At 44.5% G+C, this 22,786-nt stretch overlaps 1 protein-coding gene across 1 annotated transcript in view; it reads right to left on the bottom strand.

Moving 5' to 3' along the window:
* The window catches only part of UBTD2 (ubiquitin domain containing 2), a 52,359-nt gene extending 29,824 nt beyond the window's left edge, over nucleotides 1–22,535 (bottom strand). The window contains exon 1 of the mRNA XM_085236440.1: nucleotides 22,377–22,535. Coding sequence (XP_085092566.1) covers nucleotides 22,377–22,446 — 70 coding nt within the window. The 5' untranslated portion in view covers nucleotides 22,447–22,535. The remainder of the gene's footprint in view (nucleotides 1–22,376) is intronic.
* Between the last annotated feature and the right edge of the window lie 251 nt (nucleotides 22,536–22,786).

Here is a 22,786-nt window from a genome sequence, read left to right as displayed (position 1 = left end):
TATTCATATCTCTTCAGCTGCGTGAATAGATGGAGCAGAAACAACATAAAAAGCAGTAAGGCGCGTAAAAAATGTGATGTGAGAAATAGCTAAAATCTCTCATTTTCCACTTCAACTTTCAGTCACTAGAGAGAAACATCACTACGTGAACTTGTATCGTTAAAGTTTTAGACAACATCAAAGCTGTAATAAAGCTGATAAAGATGAGTTAGAATCCGGACTGAAACGAATGTTAGCAGTTTGTCAGGCATTTACAATGCCAGTTTTATAATCCTCACTTCAGAAGTTAACTACAGCTCAGAAGACTTCATTTAAACCACGTATATCAGAGGCACAACAGCTTACAAGGTCTCAAATAGATAGTCACATCCACATTAAATTTTCATCTTACATCACTTCAACACAACTAAGAAATTATTAATATCCTTCTTGAAAATGTGAAACTGTTTTCTAAATGCCAAAAAGGCACACTCTTTCTAAAGCAATATTGAAAGTCTCAATAGATGGCAATGGTTGATCTTTTGGCAAGTGATTTATTTAGATGGAAATACAAAGACCATTAACAGTCTGCTTTTCAAAAAGACAAAGGTCAGCACATTAGTGACACCTCAAAAAAATATATTTGGAGTTCTCTTGCACTGGCAGCGCACAGAGACTTGAATTTCCTAGGGCTCAGCATGCAAAGGAGGAAAAAAAATGCCTGTCTACTGAGATCCTGCAGCGTACAGGGGGTCAAGGGCAGGAGAAGGGATGGCCGCAACATGCTGCTCCTACTCATGCAGAATCCAAGCACTGCTCAAGTCTCCACCCAGCCAAGTGTCCCTTACTGGGCTGTTTCATCCCTGAGAGTGGCCCAAGACTATTTCAGAGAGGCAAGTAAGCTCCTTGTGCAGCAGTATGCGATGTTTTCTCTTCACAGGTAGAGGATACCCCTGAATCTTGGAGGCAGCTCCTACTGAGGTCCTGTTAACCAAAGCCCTGAAAAAATGCAAAATCTTATTTTTCAGACTATTTCATAACATGAATTCTGAAGGTTTGTTTCCTCTCCCCACAGCTTCCTGGCACAGAAATGGAATCAGTAGGTTATCTATGCTTTGAGTGAGCTTATGCAGATAAAACCAGATATTTAAATCAGTTTCTTCACAGAACATCAAAGGGTCTACATAGAACTCTTTTCAGACAGCTGCTGTGTTTGTAATGCCAGTGCAGACCACAACACTGCTGCCTCCTTTGCACTTGGCCATATGAGCAGAAGCAGCTGATAATGAAGTCTCATGCTAAATGCCAATATCCAGTTAAAGCACTCATAATTTCTCATTTATAAACCCATGAACTGTAGCCCTCGGTAATCAAACGGGATAATATTTCTGCCCCAGAGGGCTTACTGTCAAATCAAATAACACAAATGCAACAGTCAGATGAGACATCAGACATCGTACTCTCTCCACAGAAGGACAGGTAGATCTCTGCTCCAGTGCTGAAATCCATCTTCCTTCTTTCCCTGCTATTAACCACCCAAGTAATCCCCTAAGACCACAGGACTTGCTCTGTTGCAACAGACTGAGTTACTCCTGCAACCGAGCTGAACCACCTCAGGAAAAGTCTCTTTGCTTTCAGTCATTCTCATGCCAGCTTCTTTCCACTCACTCCACTTTCTAAGAAATCTTTCATCTATTTCTTAAAATGAGGTTAGGAATAATATTTGGCTTACGCTAAATCCATGCAAGTGCTCCACAGTGAATTTCTTCCTTTTCTTTTGAAACTGTTGCTTGCAGCATCAGAATTCTGCTGTTGTGTCTCAGTGGACACAACAGCCCACATGGTGTGGAGAGCCTGGCAGCACGATTCTTAGCAGACCTCTGGTCTGGTCAGACTCTGCTTTGGGATGAAGCCCAAAGCTGCTGATCTCCACGCGTTTATCAGAAGCTGAAAGAACAAGGCCCTCTGCAGCTTTCACTTCTGCAGATGCACAGCAAGAACAAGACAGGCACGGAAGATTCCTCAGCCTGGAGAGCACAAGTTAAGAGCAGATATGGGCAAGCATTAGCAGAGAACATAAAAATGTTGAAATGACAACAGCATTAGCAGAATGTGGCTTTCTTTTTTTTTTTTTTAATATGTAGAAGATGGAGACAACTGCTTAACTGTTAAGAGATGAAAGATTTTGAATGAAGTGTGGGGAAAAGAGCAGGAACATGTAACAGAAGTGCTGAAAGCAGGGCAGAAAATTAACAAAATGGAGACTATTTGAATAGGAAAGAAGACGACAGATTTTCCAAAGCTGTTTCTCAGTGAAAAGGCGAGGTCTGATGGCTGCCAGGCTTCAGGGGGGAGAGGACAGAAGCAATAATCATTGAGGAGACAGCACGGACCAAGCTCTGAGTAAGGCAGCAAGGATCATGGCACGCAGCTCCTGCACAATTCACTTAAACCATAGGTATGCACAGCTTCAACAGTGGAAGTGATATCCTCTCGGGGATGAGCACCTTGGGAAGCGAAGGGTAATTATTTGAAGACAGTCATGAGAAGTTAACTAACTATTATACAAATTGAACTAATCAAGAATAATGTTTGAAAAATTGCTTTGCAGTTCAGGATCGGTTGCTAACAAAATACTTTTCTAAGACAAATGAAATGCAAAGTAACAAATTGCTACCGATAAAGTTTCTTTTAGTAATAGTCCCAAGGGCCTCCCTCCCCAAAATCAGTGAGTAGTACTCTACTTTATCATCAAATGACTCTCATTTTAAATCTATTTTGCTCCAACATCCTCATAAGGCATTCTGTAATTTGGCATCATTATCTAGTACCTGTCTTTGTGCCTGTCTCTGGTGTAATCCTTCCAGACTGAATGACAATCACATCTGGAGGAAAAGTTACTACAAAGGATAGGTGCAGAAGAACAGAGAAACTGGGGAGGGGGTAGGGAGAAATGCAATGCATTCTAAGATGACGGCAATCTGAATTACATTAAGTCACATAGGCTTATACAATCTAAACTGTATTAAATAATGCAGGTTTACACAACAATGGGAAAATAGCAGAATCTGATGTTTACTGCTTTCCACATTAATTTTCTTTTGGAGGCTACATTTCTGCAAGGCAAGAACATATTGTGGAAAGGAAGTGTCCCTGGGCAGTAATAAAAGGTTTTCTACCTTACAAATGTAATGTGTCACCAAATAACCAAATTTTTGTAACAAGAAAAGAAGGAACATCGGGATTTCATAAGAAATCTGAAAGAAATGTCTATTGGGACAGTCATCAGAGTATTTAGAGCAGGGTAATGCTGGGGACTGGGAGAGTCACAAACTTTCCAGATGCTGTGTATGTATGTATGTATACCTACCCATCTGGTAATGCTTGAAACTAAATTTTTCACAAAGGGAGATGGTGAAGCTGGGAGGAATGAACATTACAAGAAAAACTGTATCACCTGATAGGAATTCAAGTTCTGTATTTGAACAGATATGTCATAAAACAGAATGTTACAGAAGAAAGAAGGAAAGAAACAGGTGGCAAAAGGGAAGGAGCAGTTGAGGCCAGGGAACTGATCGCTCAAAGCCAAGTCTGTGCTCCTCCATGACCGCGGTGTGCTGGTGCTAAGCAGTGTATGCAGCCCACTGGGGATAAAGGTGCCACCCCAGTGGCTACTGCCTACTGGTGCCAGGACCATGGGTGTCACAGAGCATCACTCCAAGCAGGAACAGGGAACACACCTTCCCTGTTTCTCAAAGTTTCTCTTCAACTTTTACCCAAGATCTTCCTCTAAAACCAATTAATTGTACAGAAACAACTTTATGGTGCAAAATGTAAGTTATGCTGGTAATGACAGGCAGCTTTGGACAAGTCATACAGAAGGCACTCCGCAGACACATGGCACTAGATCCTTGCAGAGGCTTCACAGCACGAGATAAAACACATGAAAGGATGAAGGCGTACAAACGTGCTAGACAAAGAAGAGAGTTGACTCCAGCTCATTACACTGTATTTTCCTGCGCTCCCATCATTTTCAACAGGAACTGCAGAAGAAATAAAGAGTGCGTGGATTTCCAGCAGCTCATCTCATCACCTCTCACATTCCAAGGAAACTAACAGTACTGCAGCAAGAAGTCAAAGCTTCAAAGCTGTGAGATCTGCATGCTGACAGAATACCAGACCCAAACATCCCAGCCCATCCCAAAACACACACAGGCTCTGTCCGGCTACCCAGCAGCCCTGACAGCCGCTTTGCACTGTGAACTCAGAAACCTAACTGTGTTTTGTCTGTGAGGTGCAGCTCACAGCGGAGAGCCAGCTGGCGAGAGGTGAGAGTCAGTCTCCGGTCTGTTCATTCACATTTTATGAGGATGGTTTTTCTGCTTCCAAGGCTGTGAGAATAGGACGCCGAACCCTGACATTTACAAACGCTCTGAGTAAGTGCTGCAGGATAGAGCAGGAATGCAAGAAAAGCCACTGCGAGGTTCTCTATTGTTATTTGCCTCAACTTCTCAAACAATTTTTCAAAGGGAACTTTTTCACACTGGTCTGTCACTGAAATTCAGCACTATTTCCTAGTATTAGTTCTATGGTGTTACTGTCTGTTTGCAAAAGCTCCAAAGGACATCATGGTTACTCCTGAGCCCTGCCTGTCCACTGGCTCCTTGCTGGAAGCACAAGCAAAAAATTTTCATCTCATTTCAAAGTTCTGATACTGTGTATCCTTACAAAGAGGAAATGTCCAGGGGAGCAATTGCCACCTCCAATCCTTAGCACTTTTGCCAAGGGGTGATGGCACACAGAGCCAGATGCTGTCAGGCAGGACGATGGCCAGATGGTGCCCACCTGCCCTGACTGCACCCCAGAGGCATCTCAGAGACACAGATCCTGCTCTGCAGCAGGCAAGCACAGTGCAGAGACACTGACTGCACAGCTTCAGCCCTTCTGTGGTAGATGAGCTTCAAGGGACTGTCCTTATCAATACAATTGCCTTTCAGTGCTCTGTACGCTAGCATTTAAACTATTCCTATGTCTGGCAGATAGGAACACTTTGTTTTCAGCTTGATGCAGAGCAGGATAAGGATGTGTTTGCAAATCACTGCATGCAAGCACTGAGACCCTCACTGTGCACTGTGACAGCGCACAACCAGGCCGTCCTGTTGGATACCTACGGCAACCACCATTAAGAAAGCTGTCCGCAGGACTCAGTGATCCTCACGGGCCCCTTCCAACTCAGGATATTCTAAGATTCTGAGATAGGCTGTAAAATGTGGTTCAAGTTGAGAGTTGGTCACAGCTGAGAGCCTGGCACCAACACAGCTTCTCAAGTGCAAAACAAAACACTCACAGCATGCTGCACAGCAGAGCTGGAAACCACAGTGGGAATGCAGCAGGAAGCTTCTGCAGGAATTACCTAAAAACCCAGGGCATTCTGTCTCCCATTATGAGGAAGAATGCAATTTGGCAACTTCACTACTAACGTGCCAAGATCCTGTTGTAGCTTCCCTCTTGTTCCGCTAGCAGAGGAACTTCAGCCACCTGATAAAACCGTACAATGAGGTTCCTGTGGCCAGCTGCATGGGACAGCAAACACCAAAAAACTTTCAGCCAAAGTGCTGCAAGCGTTTCCCTGCAAGCTGAGCTGCGTGAGCTTCAAGTGAGACAAAGGCAGCACCGGGCTCAGCTCAGAGCACAGCCCAGCTTCCCAGAGGCTGCGTCCACGGAGCGGTGCCATCGCTGAGCCCCTGCGTGCAGCAGGGCAGCACAGAGGTGACACGAGTTCCCTGCATTCATTAAGTGACAGACAGGGTCAACTGCTGCCTATCTGCTCTCTAGTTAGCGCACCACAATTCTGCTAATGTTGGAAGGACTTATTTAAGAAAAAAAATAACATATCAAAGACAGCCTTATCTTTCATCCTGCTAGAGTTATAAGAATTATTAAGTTAATAATTTTTTTAAACAATGCAGCTGGTTCCACCCTGATTAGGTGCAATCTTGCTGACATCCAGCCAGCAAGCCCTTGCCAGCAGAACCAGGTCTAGCTACGTGCACTCTGATGCTGCTACTTCTGAAGGCTTCCCCCTTTTCTAGCAAAGAGCTGGGAGGGGAAGCACAGTGCCAGGTGTGCTCAGTGTCACCAGCTCCAGAGGGGAAAGAACAAAAAGCCCCCAGTCATCTTTTTTTTTTTTTTTTTTTTTTAAATAAAGATCAATGATTAAATTAGCTTGGTAACAAGGCCCAACACCGTTCCTTGAATTTATTCCAGTGACAGCTATTGGTAGGGATAGAATTTCACATTAGCCAATTAACTAAATGCACTGCTACTGCATCTCAGCTACTTAAGCTCATCAGTTAATTAAGAGATCAGTATGAACTGAAAATAGGAATTTCACCTGACACACGTACCAAACATACATTATCTTAATGATTTAATTTTACAGTTCTGCTTTATGTTCCACCATTTGGAAAGCCAAAAGGCAATTGCTCAGCGTAAGGAACGGGTAAGACACAATAAGCAAACATTTGAGGATTTAATCAATAAGCTCTGTTTCTTACACTTGCTGCTTCACTAAGCTCTGTTTTACAAGGCAGTTTTTCCATGATGAAATTACTGCTTCACACTCACTCACAAATTATTTCTTTATCAATTTTTAGATGCTTTCGATGTGCTTCCCATTTAAGAGATGTTTTAATACTTCATGTCCAGTAGCTGTTCTGCTTTGCCCCAGCTGCTGCACACACAGCAGCCCTTGTGAGGACAGGCTGGGGCTGAGGCTGGTCAGCCTGGAAAAGAAGGCTCCAAGCAGGTGCTGCCATGGCCTCCAGGACAGCAGCTCAACATGGGAAGCTCCAGACCAGCATCTCCTAACAGCCCGAGAACAGGATCAGGACCTCTTTCCCTCAAGTATAAGCAAAGCTGGACGATTTCCAGTAACACCAGCACCTGTCCACGTGTCCCAGCTTGTGACTGGGGCATGCAGTTCCCTCTCGTGCCATAAAGCAGCACGGTGCCACGAGGCTCCAGCAGAGTGACATGGTGACAGCCATCCTCCTGGCTCTGGTTTCCACATGGAAACATGCGGATCATGGAAGAAAGGTTAAAACGTGCCAGGAATTGAGTTTTTATGGTAAAAATGATTTTCAATTAGTACCTTAAATATAAAGGAGAGAAAATGTTACCCAGAATGAGAGGGTTCTGGGTCACATCTTTCAGCCAATTATTCTTCTGTAATAACAGTAAAGGTTTACTTTCCATACTGCCTTGCTACATAATTCAGAAGTAGCTAGAGTTTAATAATAATAATAATAATTCACCATCAGTTAGCACACCTACCTTTGAGTAAGCCTTCTTTTGGTGGTAAATACAGAGAAATCCCTCTCTTTTGTGCACAATGTGTATAATGCAAGACGACAAAGCTAATAGCATATGATAACGTGAAACAAACTCTGTTCAAGGGCTTGGAGTGGTTTGCTTGGTATTTTTTGTATTTTAGCAGAGGCCAAGTTGAACATGTTCTACTGGTTTAGTAACTTTTCACCACTGATCAGATTAACACTGATAGAACTTACAGACTGGTCAGGTATCAAGACATTTCTGAACGTCTATTTAAAAGGTAAAGCTTCAGAATAACTCACAGGAGATTTTGTTACCTTTTATCTACAAGCAGGACTTTTCTAGAATTGCACAAAGTGTATCTATGCTATTTTATGCTCTACATACGAATAATGACCAAGCAACTTCAAAAGACCAAGCTGCAAAAATCGTGTCTATTTGTCGGTATTAGGCATGTAAAACTCTGACAAAGATTTACTACTTCCCAAGTACACCTTCTGCTAAGAAAACCTTCCGTATCCCAGAATTAGAGACATGTGATAATAACGAAGGTCCTAAGTAAGCTGCTTTGATAATTAGAAAGCTATCATCTGTCTTCCCAACCTAAAGTGAGAAGTGTACGCAAATATACACGGGTTGCAAAAAAAAAAAAAGGCTTGTGTGTCTCACATTGAGGCAGAAATAAAACCACCCCTAAATGGAAGCACTTCATAAAGCCTTAAAATCACATCCCTTCAAAGCCATTTTAGCCCCTGGTGGATGCACTTAAAAGGGGGGGGGGTGGAGGAAGGAAGCAAATTAGAGCCTCTACTTGACGATTACCGACAAAATCCAAATTTAAGTGTTTAACTGAAGGTGTTGAAAGCAGGAGCACAAGCCCACAGCCAGTGAGCCCAGCATCCTCACAGAGTGCCTGGCTCATCCCTGGCTGCCAACCTCCTACAGAGCCTGCACGAGATGAGGGACCCAGGGACAAGCCAAGGAACTGCTCTCTTCATTGAAATTGCTCAAATTAAGATAGACTAGAGCAGCCAGAACCCTTCCACCCTTAGCAAATTAATTTGATCTCCTTCAAAAGGCCCCAAGCACAGAAGTCTTCAGCTCTGTGAATGCACAGAGCGACGCCTGCTCTGCAACAAAGGGCAGCACCTTCAGCAGACGCAACAGCACTTAAGGAACTTCTCTTCCTTTGTAAGGAAGGGATAACTTGGTAGTAGGACTTGATTTTAAATGCATTTAATTCTCAAAAGCTCAGAGCATACTAAAAACATGCAGTGATCATGTTGGCAAAAGCACTGGCCTTGCACATGGGCTACCTCCATCTTCTCAAAAGTGATCACCATACGCCTGAGGGAGCTCATTTCTCTATTGTTATCATTTGTCGTAAGCAAAAGTTGCACTGTTTGTCAGAAAACATGTCCCTTCTCTTATTTTCACATAATTTAAGTAACAAATGTTGTAATAGCAGATAGAAGTCAGTCTCTGTTGACACTGAGCTTAAGGGTTTAGTTTTTGTAGAAGTCTTCAGCCCTGAGGTTAAGGTATCACCAGACAGATGCCTCTTCTCCATCCTTTCCCCTTTCTTGATGAGAAAATACACTTAAGCTAAAAATTTAAGGATAAGAAATTTTGGCAGATAACGAGTATGAGAGCATTGGTGAGAAGAGCTTCTTATTCGGGCCATTTGAAAACAAGCCATCTCCTGCAAAGTTCTCACACCGCACAGGTACAACTCTTTTGTCTAGGTGAAGGCACTACTGAAAGCCTTGAGCAAAACGCTGCTTACAGAGGCTAAGGGAAGAACGCGCAGAACGACTGGCTGCAAGAACACTTTTGATTCACCCAGTTTGCTAATTGCTATGCTCTAATGAGCAAACTATGCACACAGAACGCTGCTGCTGCAAAACGGCAATCAGGGCAGCCTGCATCCAGGGCCCGGCCGAGCAGGGACCCCACTGCTGCCTCCCTGACACCAGCAATGTCATTGTAAACAGGAAAGAAAGCCATTCAGATCCCCCAGTGAATAGAACAAACACACAAAGAAACATTTTGAGTTTTCTTGCTTTGAAAAGCCTGTATCAAAACTAAGAACTAAAAACGTACGGCCGGATTGGAAGCCATCAATCCAGCACTGTTATCACAGCCAGCCCCCAGGCAAGGGGGTTTTTCCAACAGTAGTTTCTCTTTACTTCTTAGGCTGTATCTCTGGTTCAGAGAACTATGGCCAGCATCCAACACCCTCCCCTTTCCAGCAATATTTAGGAACTATTGCAACAGAGGCCATTAAAAATAACCAGAAAAGCAGCAAGAAACAAAAGATTGCCTTGGTGTGGGAAGCGTAATCCCTTCTGGGTATGTCCATGGTGGGTACAAGCTACTTCGAGACGGGTGGAAAAACCACCAGAAAGAATAAGCCACTTTTCATATTCTTTTCACAGTAAACCTGAAAGATTGATTTCCTGCATTCTGAACAGACTTCTATTTTTACAACTGAGCTGTAATTCCCTTCCCCTGATCACGGCGTTTTCCTCTCAGCTGTCACAGAATAGCTTGTGCCTTCTGATTCATTCCGTAGGAACTGAGTTTAAAAAAAAAAAAAAAGGCCGATTTCTGGCTCATACAGTTCAAGGTGTGCCTACTCCTAGATAGCAGATATTTGCTAAGATTAAATGTTCTAAGCACACCTGTAATGAGCATGCCTTGCTAACATCACACATTCTCTACTCCCCTCTAACACATCATTCAACAGAGAGCAGAGGGTTATAGAAACAATGAAAACAATATTAAATTTAGATCGCGTCAGGCATAACTATCTTTAATCCCATTCTCAAGGCAAGGTTCTCTTAAGCCTTCCAGTAGTCCTTAAAAGCAATGCAGAATATTCACTGCCCAGAACCATTCGCTGAATCATCCCAAGACACATTTTGTAGAATAAAAACAGCATTTGCTCTCCTAATCGAAAACAGCCTGTTCATGTGGGCTCACTATTCAGCAATAAAATTGACTTTCATACATAATAGTCAGTACTCTTCTTAGAAAATAGCTGTCTTCCAAGAAACCATGTTCTTTATTTATTATCCTTCAGAAGGAATAAGCGAATCTGCATTGGAACACATCAAAACAAAACAACAGAAGAGGTGGGGCAATACCTAAATCTGACCTGCATGGAAGAGTACCTCCTGCTGGAAAAAATCCTTTTTTGTCTCAATTTTTTTTTTTATAACAAAATACAACACGAGAAAGAATGAAAGGTGGCTGTACTGAGCCTCTAGAAGCAGACTTTATCAATGGGAGATGAATTCAGCTGGGAAATTTGGCAGGAAGAGCAATCAGATAGTGACAGCATACTTGAGTAGGCAACCCTGGAAAAGAGTTTAAGAGATTAAGTTGGTTGGTAGCATTTCTTATAGGGAATATTCTGTTTGACACAGCACTGAATCAGAAAACACAGACACCTCTGCCAGCACTGTCATCTTGGACTTTGCACAACCTTGGTTCAAGCTGAAACATCATTACTTCTATAAAAACAAATAAACAAAAACTATTAACGGGTTTGCTCATCAGACAGCAGCTCTCACAGCACCCCTCTGCACAAAGGCTGCCAAGATACGTTAACAAGGCAGGATGCTCACAGAACTGAACCGCCCCCACCGCCCCAAGTACCATCGTGTTTTCCTAACCAAAGCAGAGCTTAATGTTAATTACTGAGTCTCGCTAATACGTTTCCACCTCAAGATGGTAAAACACTACTGCTTCTTCCATACTTCTACAGCATGCTTTTTTCCCTGAGCACAAACAACAGGAAGAGAACATCAGCCCGGGACTGATGATGTCTGGATACGGGCAGTGACAGAGCCCTCCCATGTGCCACTGCTGCTCCAGCACTGAGCAGCCAGCAGGACTTGGCCATGGGCAGGCTTAAGGGCGAGCTTCCCTTTGGGGTTCACAAATTAACACACCACCAGACCTCTACTCCTCGGCTGTCTGATAAATAATCCACACTTAACTGACTTATGCCAGATATGCTTGGAATTCCCCAATGGTAAAACTAAGCTCACTCACTATTTTAAAGTTAAACAGGGAATACAAATTCTTCCTACTTAAAATAAGGTTGCTGTGCCTTCCCCAATGCTGGGCATTGACTCTCCAAACATCAGTAAAGTATTTTCCTTTTCAAGTTGCCTAAAAACCTCCATTGGCCATTTAACCACAAGCTATGACTTCTCCTCCTCCTGAATTTAAAACCAGTTCCCAGAAAGCATGTTATTTGGAAGAATTAGGCACAACAGACTAGTAAGACTATGAGAAAGGGTATGAAACATCCCAGGAGGACAAACACACAAAACTTGAGCTTCACCTCTGCTGACATCTCACCAGACTTCAGTGAGTGAAGGCCCTCATAGCCAGCACTGCAGAAGTCAGACAGCACTTCACACAAGGTCACTACCTCAGAGCACTAATTAATGGTAAATAAGTCAGGTGACAACAGAAGCAAGATGGGAGGATAAGGAGTCAAAGAAAATCACTTTTAGTCAGACCTACTTGACCAAAAACTGGTACGTACAAACAGAAAATGCAGAAGTTGCCTCAAACTAGACTGTTCAGGGCCATCTGAGCATGAACCCAATGGGGCCGGTTCTGTTCCGTTGGTTTAATCTATCCAGTGTTCATTAGCTCGTCCAACAAGGACTCTGTCTGTCTTTACTCACACAGTGTGATCCAGCACAGCTTCCCCAAAGAAATCAGCAGCAGGACAGAATCCGAGACAGCTCCACAAGGTCGCAGCAAGTCACGAAACACTGCAGTATTCCTGCTCCCTGCAAATTAACTCAAAGGGTATTTTGAGTATTTTGATAAGGGTTTTTCCCCAGAAGAAATAAGCTTTTATACAAAAGCTTCTGGAAACCTGTTTGGAGACACAGCATTAACTCTGTAATGACCTCTCTAGAGCTGCCTAGGCCATCGGCACCTCATCACAGTGTAGGAGCACCAGGTATGCTTTCAAAGGTTTCATGCCATCAATCCATTTAAGTAAATTCTAAAAAATCTCAAAATAGTTAAGCTGTTTTGAAAGGTTTACAGAACAATAAACTGTTTTTTGTATTGTCCTTCTCACATTGAGAGAAAAACCAAGACTCTCAGAGCCTCTCCTGTGAGTTACAGTTGGAGAACTGGTGGGTTCCCTATGGCCCAAGGTCCCTCATTGAAGTTCTCCTTTGAGATGCTGAACCACAACATCCCTGTTTGCCTGCTCTGACAGTGCCGCTCCTTGCTTCTCTCAAAGGGGAGACCAAAATTCTGAACTCCCTCTTGTTCCTTTCTGAAGGCATTTTGCTGAGACCAGAAACTGAGTCTGTAGTATTTTTGGAGCTATTTCTGTGCTGTAATATCAATACAGCGGCTGAAATGCCTTGGATATATACAATGAATGTGTTTGTTTCAGTCGTGTTAATGCAATGTTCCATCACTGTCTTAAGTACCATCAGCATGAGGCTATAAAATACGTGACTGATTCAAAGCATGTGACTTCAATTGAGCAATGAAATTTCAATACACATGTGGTTTTCTGTTGGAACTCAAGCTGTTTTGGCACCAGAACTAGATTTAGATTTGGACAGGGATACAATGGAGATACACAGATGTGAAAAACTGACGTACAAATGAGCAAATAAGAGAACTTATCTCAAATGATTATTTTAACTTGTCTAGGAGTAACATCCAATATTGATAAACACTTCACAGAACATAAGCCGTTAGTGAACAGCAAGCCATGTTCTTTTACTGTAATTCTATAAGCATATAGTAAGGAAAAGTAAAAAGAAAATAAATCAGTCCATTATGCATTTTACTGAGCCAAGTCATCAACACATAACTCAAATCAGTTCCCACTCCTTAAAAAAGGTTTCAAGAGCGATTTGACAGCTTTCCCCTTGCCCACCCCTGGATGCGCCAGCCCCCAGCTGGGACCACAATTCCCCACTCTGCGGTGGCACTCAGTGCACAGCACACGCAATGCAAAGCACAGCTTGCTGGCCCTCAGCAGCAGGGCGTTCTGCTCACCTCCCAAACACAGCGGCACCAAAAGCGGCAGGAGAAGGACGATGAGAGCGAGAGGTGTGAAGGACTGGAGCGCGAAGCTTCATCTCAGTGTATGTTTAACTATTGCTGCCTCCAAATATAGCTTCCTCAAGAGTGCATCCAGCAAGTGTTAGTGAAATTGTTAGTCTAACCTCCACGCAACGTTTACCATTTCCAAATCATTTCCCTCATTGCCACTCCCATTTCCAAACAGCTTATTTTCCTTTGCCTTCATCTCACAATTCATTCTGTGTTGCAGTTGCCCCATCCCTGGAGGTGCCCCAGGCCATGGATGGGCCCGGAGCAGCCTGAGCTGGTGGGGGGCAGCCAGCCCATGGCAGGGCATGGGACTGGGCCGTTTTTGAGGTCCCTTCCAACCCAAGCCATTCTACAAGTCTACTGTAAGCATGTGAATTAGCCATTTTTCTTCAACTATTTACCTTTTCGCCGGATAGGCATTACTCTGCAGTTACCAATGGTCCACACTAGGCTCAGTTGCTCAAAAGCAGCACGTTGCCAAACAAAAATTGGCAGGAGGAAATGGCATTTGCCAGCTGCAGGTGCTATCTGCTGTTTTGTAGGTACTCTTTTATAAAAAGACTGTATTTATCCCTACAGACAAGAAATCACAGGAGATGATAGTTCTATGGCAGAAAAATAAAGCGACAAAGTAAATGCCACGAGAAATCCTTCTCATGAATCTGGAGTGCCCTTGATCACAGCGTGAGAGCAGAAATTGAGTTCCACAACTGAATTTTAAAAATACAAAGGTAGCAGGCTTCCCACCCCGAACTATTGTGCTCTGCTTCTGATGCAATTTCAGACCCTATGAGTATTCTCAAAGAACACGCATCTCTAATGAGAAAAAGGTGAAAAATGCCTTCCTACATTACGGGTTCTGTGCACTACACAAATTATTTACAGTTGTGACATTTACTTGAGATTACAAATTGAAAATGTTAATAATTATGAGCAATATTTTAGTTATTTATAGAAAAAATATCAATAATGGGAGATCGAACATATACTAAGAGTAAACACTCTCTGTGAAACGTGAAATGAAATGAATCATGCATTGTACAACATCACACTGTACGTTTCCAAATGCTTTAGCCTGTAATCTTTTTCTCCATGGCAGCACCTGTTCTCATTTAAAACCACTGAAGTACTCCTGACTGCCATTTGTAAAGGGCCTTCTCTTTCAAGTTTGAGAATGTGGGAAAATCACGTGATAGCTCACGCAGAAACTCCCAGCCTCTCTCCTTTCTACCTCATTTCAGCACAAGGATGTCTGTATGCATATATGCATGTATACACGTATGTACATCTGAATTTCTCCTGAAGAAATGATTCTTTCCTTTTAAACTGTTCCCATCTCCTCCCACAAATGGCTTCCAAGCAATGCTTTGAGTTTTTCCTGTTAAATCACATTCATTGAGTAGGTGGGAAGGGAACAGAAAAGGACATGGAGAAAAAGAAGAACAGGGGAGCTGAAAAAGTGGTCTAACAGGCAAGCACAGCCTCCCCCAACTCCACCTGTATTTGTACTTAACATAGTTTTCAAATGCTGTACACTAGCTCCTTATGGTCAAATGGATGCAAATTCATTAACGGCATGTATTAGGTGCTCCTGCACTTCTTCCCTGCACAATCTGCAGTTGCTCTGCTTCTCTCAACATGTGGAGCCTCAGGATGACAGGCTGCTTATGTCATTTCAAATATTTAAGGTAGTCTAAGAGATACCAGCACCGCTCAGCATTTAAAATAGTGCTTTTAGTTCACTTCAAAAGGTAGGAAACAGATTAAAATCCACTTAACACGGTTTGCACTGCTCTGCCTTCGGCCATCGCTCACTTGCACAGCCCCAACCCGAGCCTGCAAGGAGAGAGAGCTGCTGCCAGGTGACAGCTGGGAGATCAGCCCAGGGTCAGCAAAGGCAGAAATGCAAAATTCAGGATCTGGCTGAACCTTAAACCACATCAGACATCCTGCGTATTTTACTGCAAACAGGTCAAGACAGTAAAATATCCAGTTACACGTGATGTTAGAGGTGTTTTCCATTAACTGTACAAGCAGCGTAACACAAGCTGGTAGATTTTGGATGTGTCACTTGTACTGCTTCTGCCCATCCCTGATAAACCAGTATGAAGCACTGAATTCAATTCTGCACTTCTCACACCAGAAATGCAATCACACTGTGAGGGAAGAACTATTTTTCTTTAAAATAAAGAAACAAAGCTTCGCTTCTTTTGCATCTCAAGCAGTGGAACATTTCTGTTCCTTCAAATCTTAGATTTCAGCCAGACAACATATACGCAGCAGATTAAGTTGTAACTGGAAACCCCAAGGTGCAAATAAAGCTGTTCTCCAACAGCCAGAAACCAGGTTACTGACTTTACCTTTTTTATTCTTCCTTCTGCTCTACGTGCTTCACAGAAAGGGTCAGCTCACTGAAGCCAAGTCTCCAAGCCCTGCCATGCTCCCATACCATATAATGACCACTCCAGTCCTTATACTGGTCCCTTCTGGAGGGCAACGGGGGGCCACGGCCGCTGCCCATGGAACAACTCTGATGTGCCAGTGTGCTCGACTTGTCGATCCCTCCACAGTGCCAAGTGGCAACACGAGCACCCAAGGCTTAGCATCACTGTGAGTAAATAGAGACCGTGTGCTGTCAGTAAACAAAGCACAGAGAGGACTGAGAGCCCAGTGTGTGCACACATACTGCTCGCATTGCCCGGCACCCACCCAAGGTCAGCCACCTTCCAGCACCCCAAACTGGGGAGACATCAAGTTCATCCTGCTCACTGCGTTCATACTATGAATAAGATGATGAGAACTGTCTAAATGGAATAGCTTTTAAAACTAGATATAGGAACATACAGAAAGGCTTATTTTCATAAGACCCACAGAGCTTCCAGCTGGAAGAAGAAAAAACAAACCTCCATGAACTACACCCTAAGCACCTGCACATGAAAGCAAACCAGTGGCTCCTGCCTTTAGGCTGACACTTGTCAGACATGCATCCAACTGATGCCACGAGGTCTTCTTTCCAGCTGCAGGACTCCCAGCTGGAAAGGCTCTCATCCTTCCCTTCCAGGAGCAGGGATGCCACCGACACTGGGAAAGCGAAGCTTGCTGCTGCACACCCAGCTGTACTTTTCAGTTAAACTCTCACGGACTATCCCCAGCACAAATGGAAACCACCCACTGCATTTTCCTCCAAAGTACTTCTTCGGAAAGCCACAAAGCGCAGCAGCGTACATGCTGGTAGCTGGCACCTCTGCAGCAGAGGATGGCCACACCACACCAGCCAAGCTCAAAGTCACAGCAATCTGATGAGAAAGAACTGGGAGGATCTTGAGGTACCAGGTCAGCACCTACCTGGCCAGGAGGCGAGGAAATCATCCATTGCTGTAGCATGCAAAGCAAAATTTGCAAATTTATATATATATTATAAAATTATGTATGTATAACATTAAGAAAAAACAAATCTACAAAAGTCTAAGAGGAAAAAGTAACTAAAGCATAAGAACTTGCTTCAGTGGAGCCTGAATTTTAAGTGAAGGAGATGCTGGTAACACACTGGTTACTAGCTGGTAACAACTGCCTAAAAACCAACTATTTGCCTTCAGGACAGAGCAAAAGTGCTTCTTACTTAAACCCTCCAAGCAAAGAAGGACTGTGATACTTAAACAAAGGAATAGCTGCATTCGTTGCTGGAACATCAACATCTGGTCCCAAGTTCTTCACAATTTGTTCGAATTAGTCTATTTTTAAAAGCTGGGCAATCAGACCACCTGTGGCTTCCTTGATCCTTCCTGGTACTTGCAAAAGGACCTGCAGGAATGGCCAGGACCTAACTGCAAGGCAGATCTTTATTTCTGGCTTCAATTGTATTACAACTCGTGACTCATAAATTGTATTGTTCAACATTCATATGAAAAATAATAGCTATCATATTATCCCACTGCAATAAGAGGGGATTACTGATTTTTTTTTTTTTTTTAGAATTTATTCAAACAGGCAATGAATAACATGTTTTCATTTATCAAAAATCTCCAAAGGACAAAGAATGTTCAATTTATTATATTTAATATTCAGCGATTTCAACACTGAAATCCCAAGCAGAGAAATTAAAACAAATTGCTTCATCTAGAAACCAAACAAACAATTACACAAAGGAACAATGCCAAAAAGGAAACAGAACAGCTGCATTAGGCAGCCCTTATTAACAGTAAAAATAATACCTTATATCATTTTCTAAGAGTTATTTGTTAACACCTGAAAAACAAAGTCTACGAGGTTACAAATGGTATCAAAGTGATCCTCTGGTGCTCGCTGTGCCAAACTGCACATCCCACTGAACCCAAGCAGGTTGCGGGTGGCCAGCCATTAGAAAACCAAGTCATTCATTGATGGCTTTTATTAAAATGCCCTGATTAAAACCACACGTACTGTTGTGGAAATCACGAGAGACTTACAGTGAGAACCATACTAAGCCTTCTTATTCCATTTTAAAACAAAAAAACACAGTAGGATGTGACGCCCAGTGCTCGTTCCGAATTTAGCATTACAGTTGCAAAACAGCACCTTATCTTAGGGCTGCACTATAAAACAGCAGGAACAACCTGAAGTCCCAAACAACCTGTTTCAGACAACACCACAATGCCAGGAAGGTGCTACAAACTGGCACACACTATCCATGGCTTGCAATCAACAGCTAAAACATTGCAAAATGCAATCTGGGAGATTCTTTGCATGCTGACATACGGGGTATGCACCAAATGCTATTAACTGCTCAGTCGTAAGATCCTTGTTTAAAAGCCCTGTGCTAGCTGTGCATGGGCCTACTGTATTAGTGCAATTGTGAGCAACAAATCTGACTACTTAATATGCAAATTCCCTTGGTCAGCCTTCCATAGAAGCACCATGAAAGCAGTTATTGTAACTCCAGATCAGACATGTGATATACAGCACGACACCACTCAGCTGAAGATATTTCAGAAACCGTTGTCCAGCCAGTGAAAGCAGAGGTCAAGCCTGGCATGTTGCTTGCTAGAACTTAACGAAGCATCAGACTGTACCAAATATTGCAGAAATAATTGATACTTTTCACACAATTCTGGTGTGGCAGTCAGATGTGCAGCCCTATTTCCGCTCGCTGCCGTTATCACTGCTGGGTGATAGGGGTGGCAGTAAAGAAGACAAATTTCAAACCGAATCATCGTCTTACCTAACAAAGAAGGGCGATAAGAGCTCCAACAGGCAGCTCGCATCCCGACAAGGAGAGCACAGCAGCAATCAGACAGCCACAGCTGAGACTTAATCTGTAATGACTTGTCATGCCAGCACGTCAGGACATCACATTTCTTGCCCTGTGTTACTCTCTACAGATAACTCTCTCTGAACTTTGGGAAGTAAGACAAAGTAATTTGCAACTAGTAACAGAGGTGAGAGTTTACTAGAAGAAAATGAATGGATTCGTTTTTCTTTCACAACCTTCCCCATCCTCCCCTCCAAGAAAAGAAGAAATATAAGAACCCTCCAAAGAGGACTTGCACGTGGGAATGCAAATTTTCTGGTTCATGCCAAACCAAACTTAACTTGATAAACTGTTAGACCATACTTGGAAGCACAATGCAGAGCTCTCCAGCAGTTAACTCCAAACCCAATGCCTCAAAGCTTTTTTGAACAAGACATCTGAGGTCATCACACAAGCTGTACGCAGCAGAGAGCAGCTATTTCTCCCCCCATTTCCCTGTTCCACAGAAATTCCGTCACCTTTGACAAGGCACAGCAAGAGGAGATTTGTTGCTTGGCTCCTGAAAGCTTGGAATGTCTGACAGGAGACAGCTGAGCTAAAGAATGGGAAAAAACATCTGTGTGTACAATCATCTCCCATTGTTCTTTTTATCTGCTTTAAAGAGTCACCAATAAATCCACCTCATCATCCAGGACATCCGTACACCACCACACAGCCCTGCTGGACTACAGTGCCTCAAGCTTTAGACAGGATTTTTTTCTAAATACAACAAAACTATTCTATCAAAATGAAAACCCACTAAAAAGAGCAGTGATAACGAAACAGGTGGTATCAAGCTGAAAAAACCATTTCATCTCCAGCAGGATGGGCAGAGCAGCATCTGTTTAATTCTTGCCAAGTGACAGACTCCTCCTGCTTTGGTCAATGGGAACAGAACACACAGTAAGCTGTACACACACATACAAGCTGGTACATTTGATTAGCTTGTTCTTATACTCAGAGACACACCTAAGTACATTAAATAGTTCTCTGGATAAATGCAAGCATCTCTCTGACCTTTCCAATAGGAAAAGAGAAAGGAACCACACACTGTCAGCTTTGCTGAGCAGCAGGGAAATAACTGGGAGTGCCGGTGACTGACAAAAGCTCGGAGGACAATACAGGGATGTGACAAATTCTGATTTTAATTCCAGTGATATCATCTAGCAGGATTTCATCAGCTCTTCACTGCACTGTAATGGATTGAAGCTGGTATGAATTAGACTTGAGATCTGGCTCCCACTTTTATGCAACATCAAGCACTGCTGTTACTATCTAATCAATCTCACGACTGCTTGTCATTCTTTAAGAAACTTTCCTGTTCTGAGGAAAAAAACAAAGCTCCTCCAAAGTAAGTCTATCAGCAGCAACATTCTGGCTGGAACTGGAACGTTTCTATTCTAAAACATCTTCCTGAGATTTATAAAATGAGGCAGCTCTGCTGATTGACAGCAATTTGAAAGTGATTACACTTCAGCTGGTCACAAAACAGCAGTTGGAGGAAGTAAGCCCTGTTATCAGGATGAGGAGCAGACTGCTGTTCTGTCCAGGAAGGGCTCAAAAATGACACTCACTTGGGGCTTCAGCTAGTTTGTTTTCTGATGCCTTAAGACATATGGTCCCTCCGGAGACCAAGTCAGATTTCATTCTCAGCATGGGCACACTTTCATAATTTGTAACGCTAAGAATTAGCAAAGGCAGGACTTCAGCGCCTTGGGAGTTAAATGTAACAGAAGATGTGCTGAAGTTCTTGCCCCTTAACCTATATCCCCACCTCCCCTTTTTTGTTTTGGAGAAGCAGAACAGATACGCAGCCTTACTGAACAGCCTACTGCACACTGCAGCCCATTGTTTAAGACAGTCCTAAGAAGCACACAATTCAACTGAAATTACATCACTTCTCACTTCAGCAAGACAACCTTAAGGAACATTATCCTCAGAGCATGAATCAACACGAGCCAGCTGACATGAATTCTGCATCTCACAATCTGAGGAATCCAGCTGCTGTTCTGATGCATCAAGCACAGTGGGTTATTAACCCAAAGGCTGAAGCGTGTCATGCCATGCATGGTGTTTACAGGAACGTGCTCCAACTAACTCTTCTTGGGACAGCAATCTTTACACAACTTGGATGGAAATCACGTACCTCTGCACTGCTACCAAGCACGTAATAAAGCAGCGTTACTATTTTACAACATCTGCAAAACCCTGATAATAATTATTTTTCCCCTATCTCATTCATTGGACATCAGAGGCAAGATAAGAGTAAGGAAATTAAACCACAGCTATTTCTGTGACACAATCTTACCTCATAACACCTGCCTCAAAAAACAGTCAACACAGCTTTTTGATTTTTTTTTTTTTGGTCAAGATTTTAGAGGACGTGAAGATTTCTGTTGTTCTTTTTCCTTGACTTGCATGTCCCTGACTCAGTTTTCCATTTCTTACTGGCTGGTAAGTTTCCTTAGCACTGGACTTTAGCTTTTAAGAATAACTTTTTTAAAAAATGAATTACTTATTTTAAATAGATGGGAAGAGCAAGGAAGACTTGCACTAGACAAAGCTATGCAATTTCCTTTAATGAAAATGATGTGATTAAATCCCCACAGCTGGACTTCCTGGTATTTCTGTAAACTATGTACCTGGCATTAATCAGCAGGTGGCTGCTTCAGATGTAACTGTACGAACTGCACTTTTGTATATATATTATGGAATGATGGTAAAGTCACTGATGTGACAGAACACCAACCAGCTGGGCTGCCTGAAGTGAAACCAAACCAATAAATAACACTCTGCAAGGCACGGGTAAGATGTAGATCTAGGTCAGCAGTTTTCAGCCTGGAATCCGTGGCCCCTGTACGTGCAAGGACGACCGACACACCAATTGTAGTGCTGGTAGGCTGACTTTAAACGACTGCACAGCACGTACAGCTCTGCTGGAGAACATCAGGGGTCCACAAACCTCAGATTGAAAAGGCAACCAGTCAGACGTTTAAGTGGAGGGAAGCACAAGGGCTGAAGCACCTACGCCGCAGCAGCGTTTGCACACAGGAGGTGTGCGCTTCCACACAGCGAGAGCACACCGCTCCAGCTTCTGAAGTCACTGGAAGCTGACTGTTAGCACGGTTGAGCTAGGCTAGAAGAAAGCATCCATCTTTCTCGGAGAGAATAAAGAGAGAAAAAAATAAAAAGCGAGAGAAAAGAGCCCAACCCACGGCAGTGCCAGGACCTGAGTTATCTGAAGAATTATTTTCCACGCACCACAAGGAGCTGAACCCAAAGAAAACAAAGTTCCGGAGCCCCGGACAGGCCGCTGTCCCGCCGCCGCGGGCGGGGGGAGCAGCAGAGCCCCCAGCCGGGATCCGACCGCGGAGCACCGCGGGGCGCACAGGCGCCCGGCCGGCCCCCCGGCTCCGGCCCCTTCCCGGCGGAAGGGGGGAGACCCTCCGGGGGCCGAGGGCTCGGAGCACGCCCGCACATCGCTCCGGGAAAGTTGCGGCCCGGATGGCAGCCCCGCGGCCGGGCGCGGCGCGGGGAAGGCGGGCGCGGAGCGGCGCGGTCCCCCCGTCCGGCCCCGGCCCCTCGGCAGGCCCCGGCCCGCAGCGCCCGCCCGCCGGGGGTCCCCGCGCCGCGCCGGGGGCAACCCGCCCGTCCGCCCGCCCCGCGGCCCGGCGCTCACCTCCGGTGCCGTCCGAGTTCTCGTTGAGGCTGCCCGAGGAGTCGTGGTGGGAGCCCACACACCCGCCCATGGGGCCCGCCCGGCCCGCAGACCCGCCGCTGAGCCGCCCCCCCACCCCCCTCCCCCTGCAGCCGAGCTCCGCGGCCGGCCGGGCAGGCGCGATGGCTGCGGAGCCGCCTCCTCGCTCCGCAACGCCGCCCCCGGGGCGCGGCCTGCTCCCTGCTCGCGGCTCCGCCCGCGGCCCGCCCCGACCGCGCGCCCGGGCGGGGTCGGCGCTCCGCCTGGCCTGGCCGTAGGCCGCGGAGGGCCGCGGGCCGGCTGGGCCTCGTGCTCTGTGAGGGTCGGCCGCGGCTCCGCTCCGCCTGCGATGCGGGTGGGCCCGGGCCCGGGAGCGGAGTGCGGGCAGCAGG

The sequence above is a fragment of the Meleagris gallopavo genome, chromosome 15, assembly GCF_905368555.1.
Source record: "Meleagris gallopavo chromosome 15, MGAL_WU_HG_1.1, whole genome shotgun sequence".
NCBI classification, from domain to species: Eukaryota; Metazoa; Chordata; class Aves; order Galliformes; family Phasianidae; genus Meleagris; species Meleagris gallopavo.
This window is presented reverse-complemented; position numbering and strand designations above follow the sequence as displayed.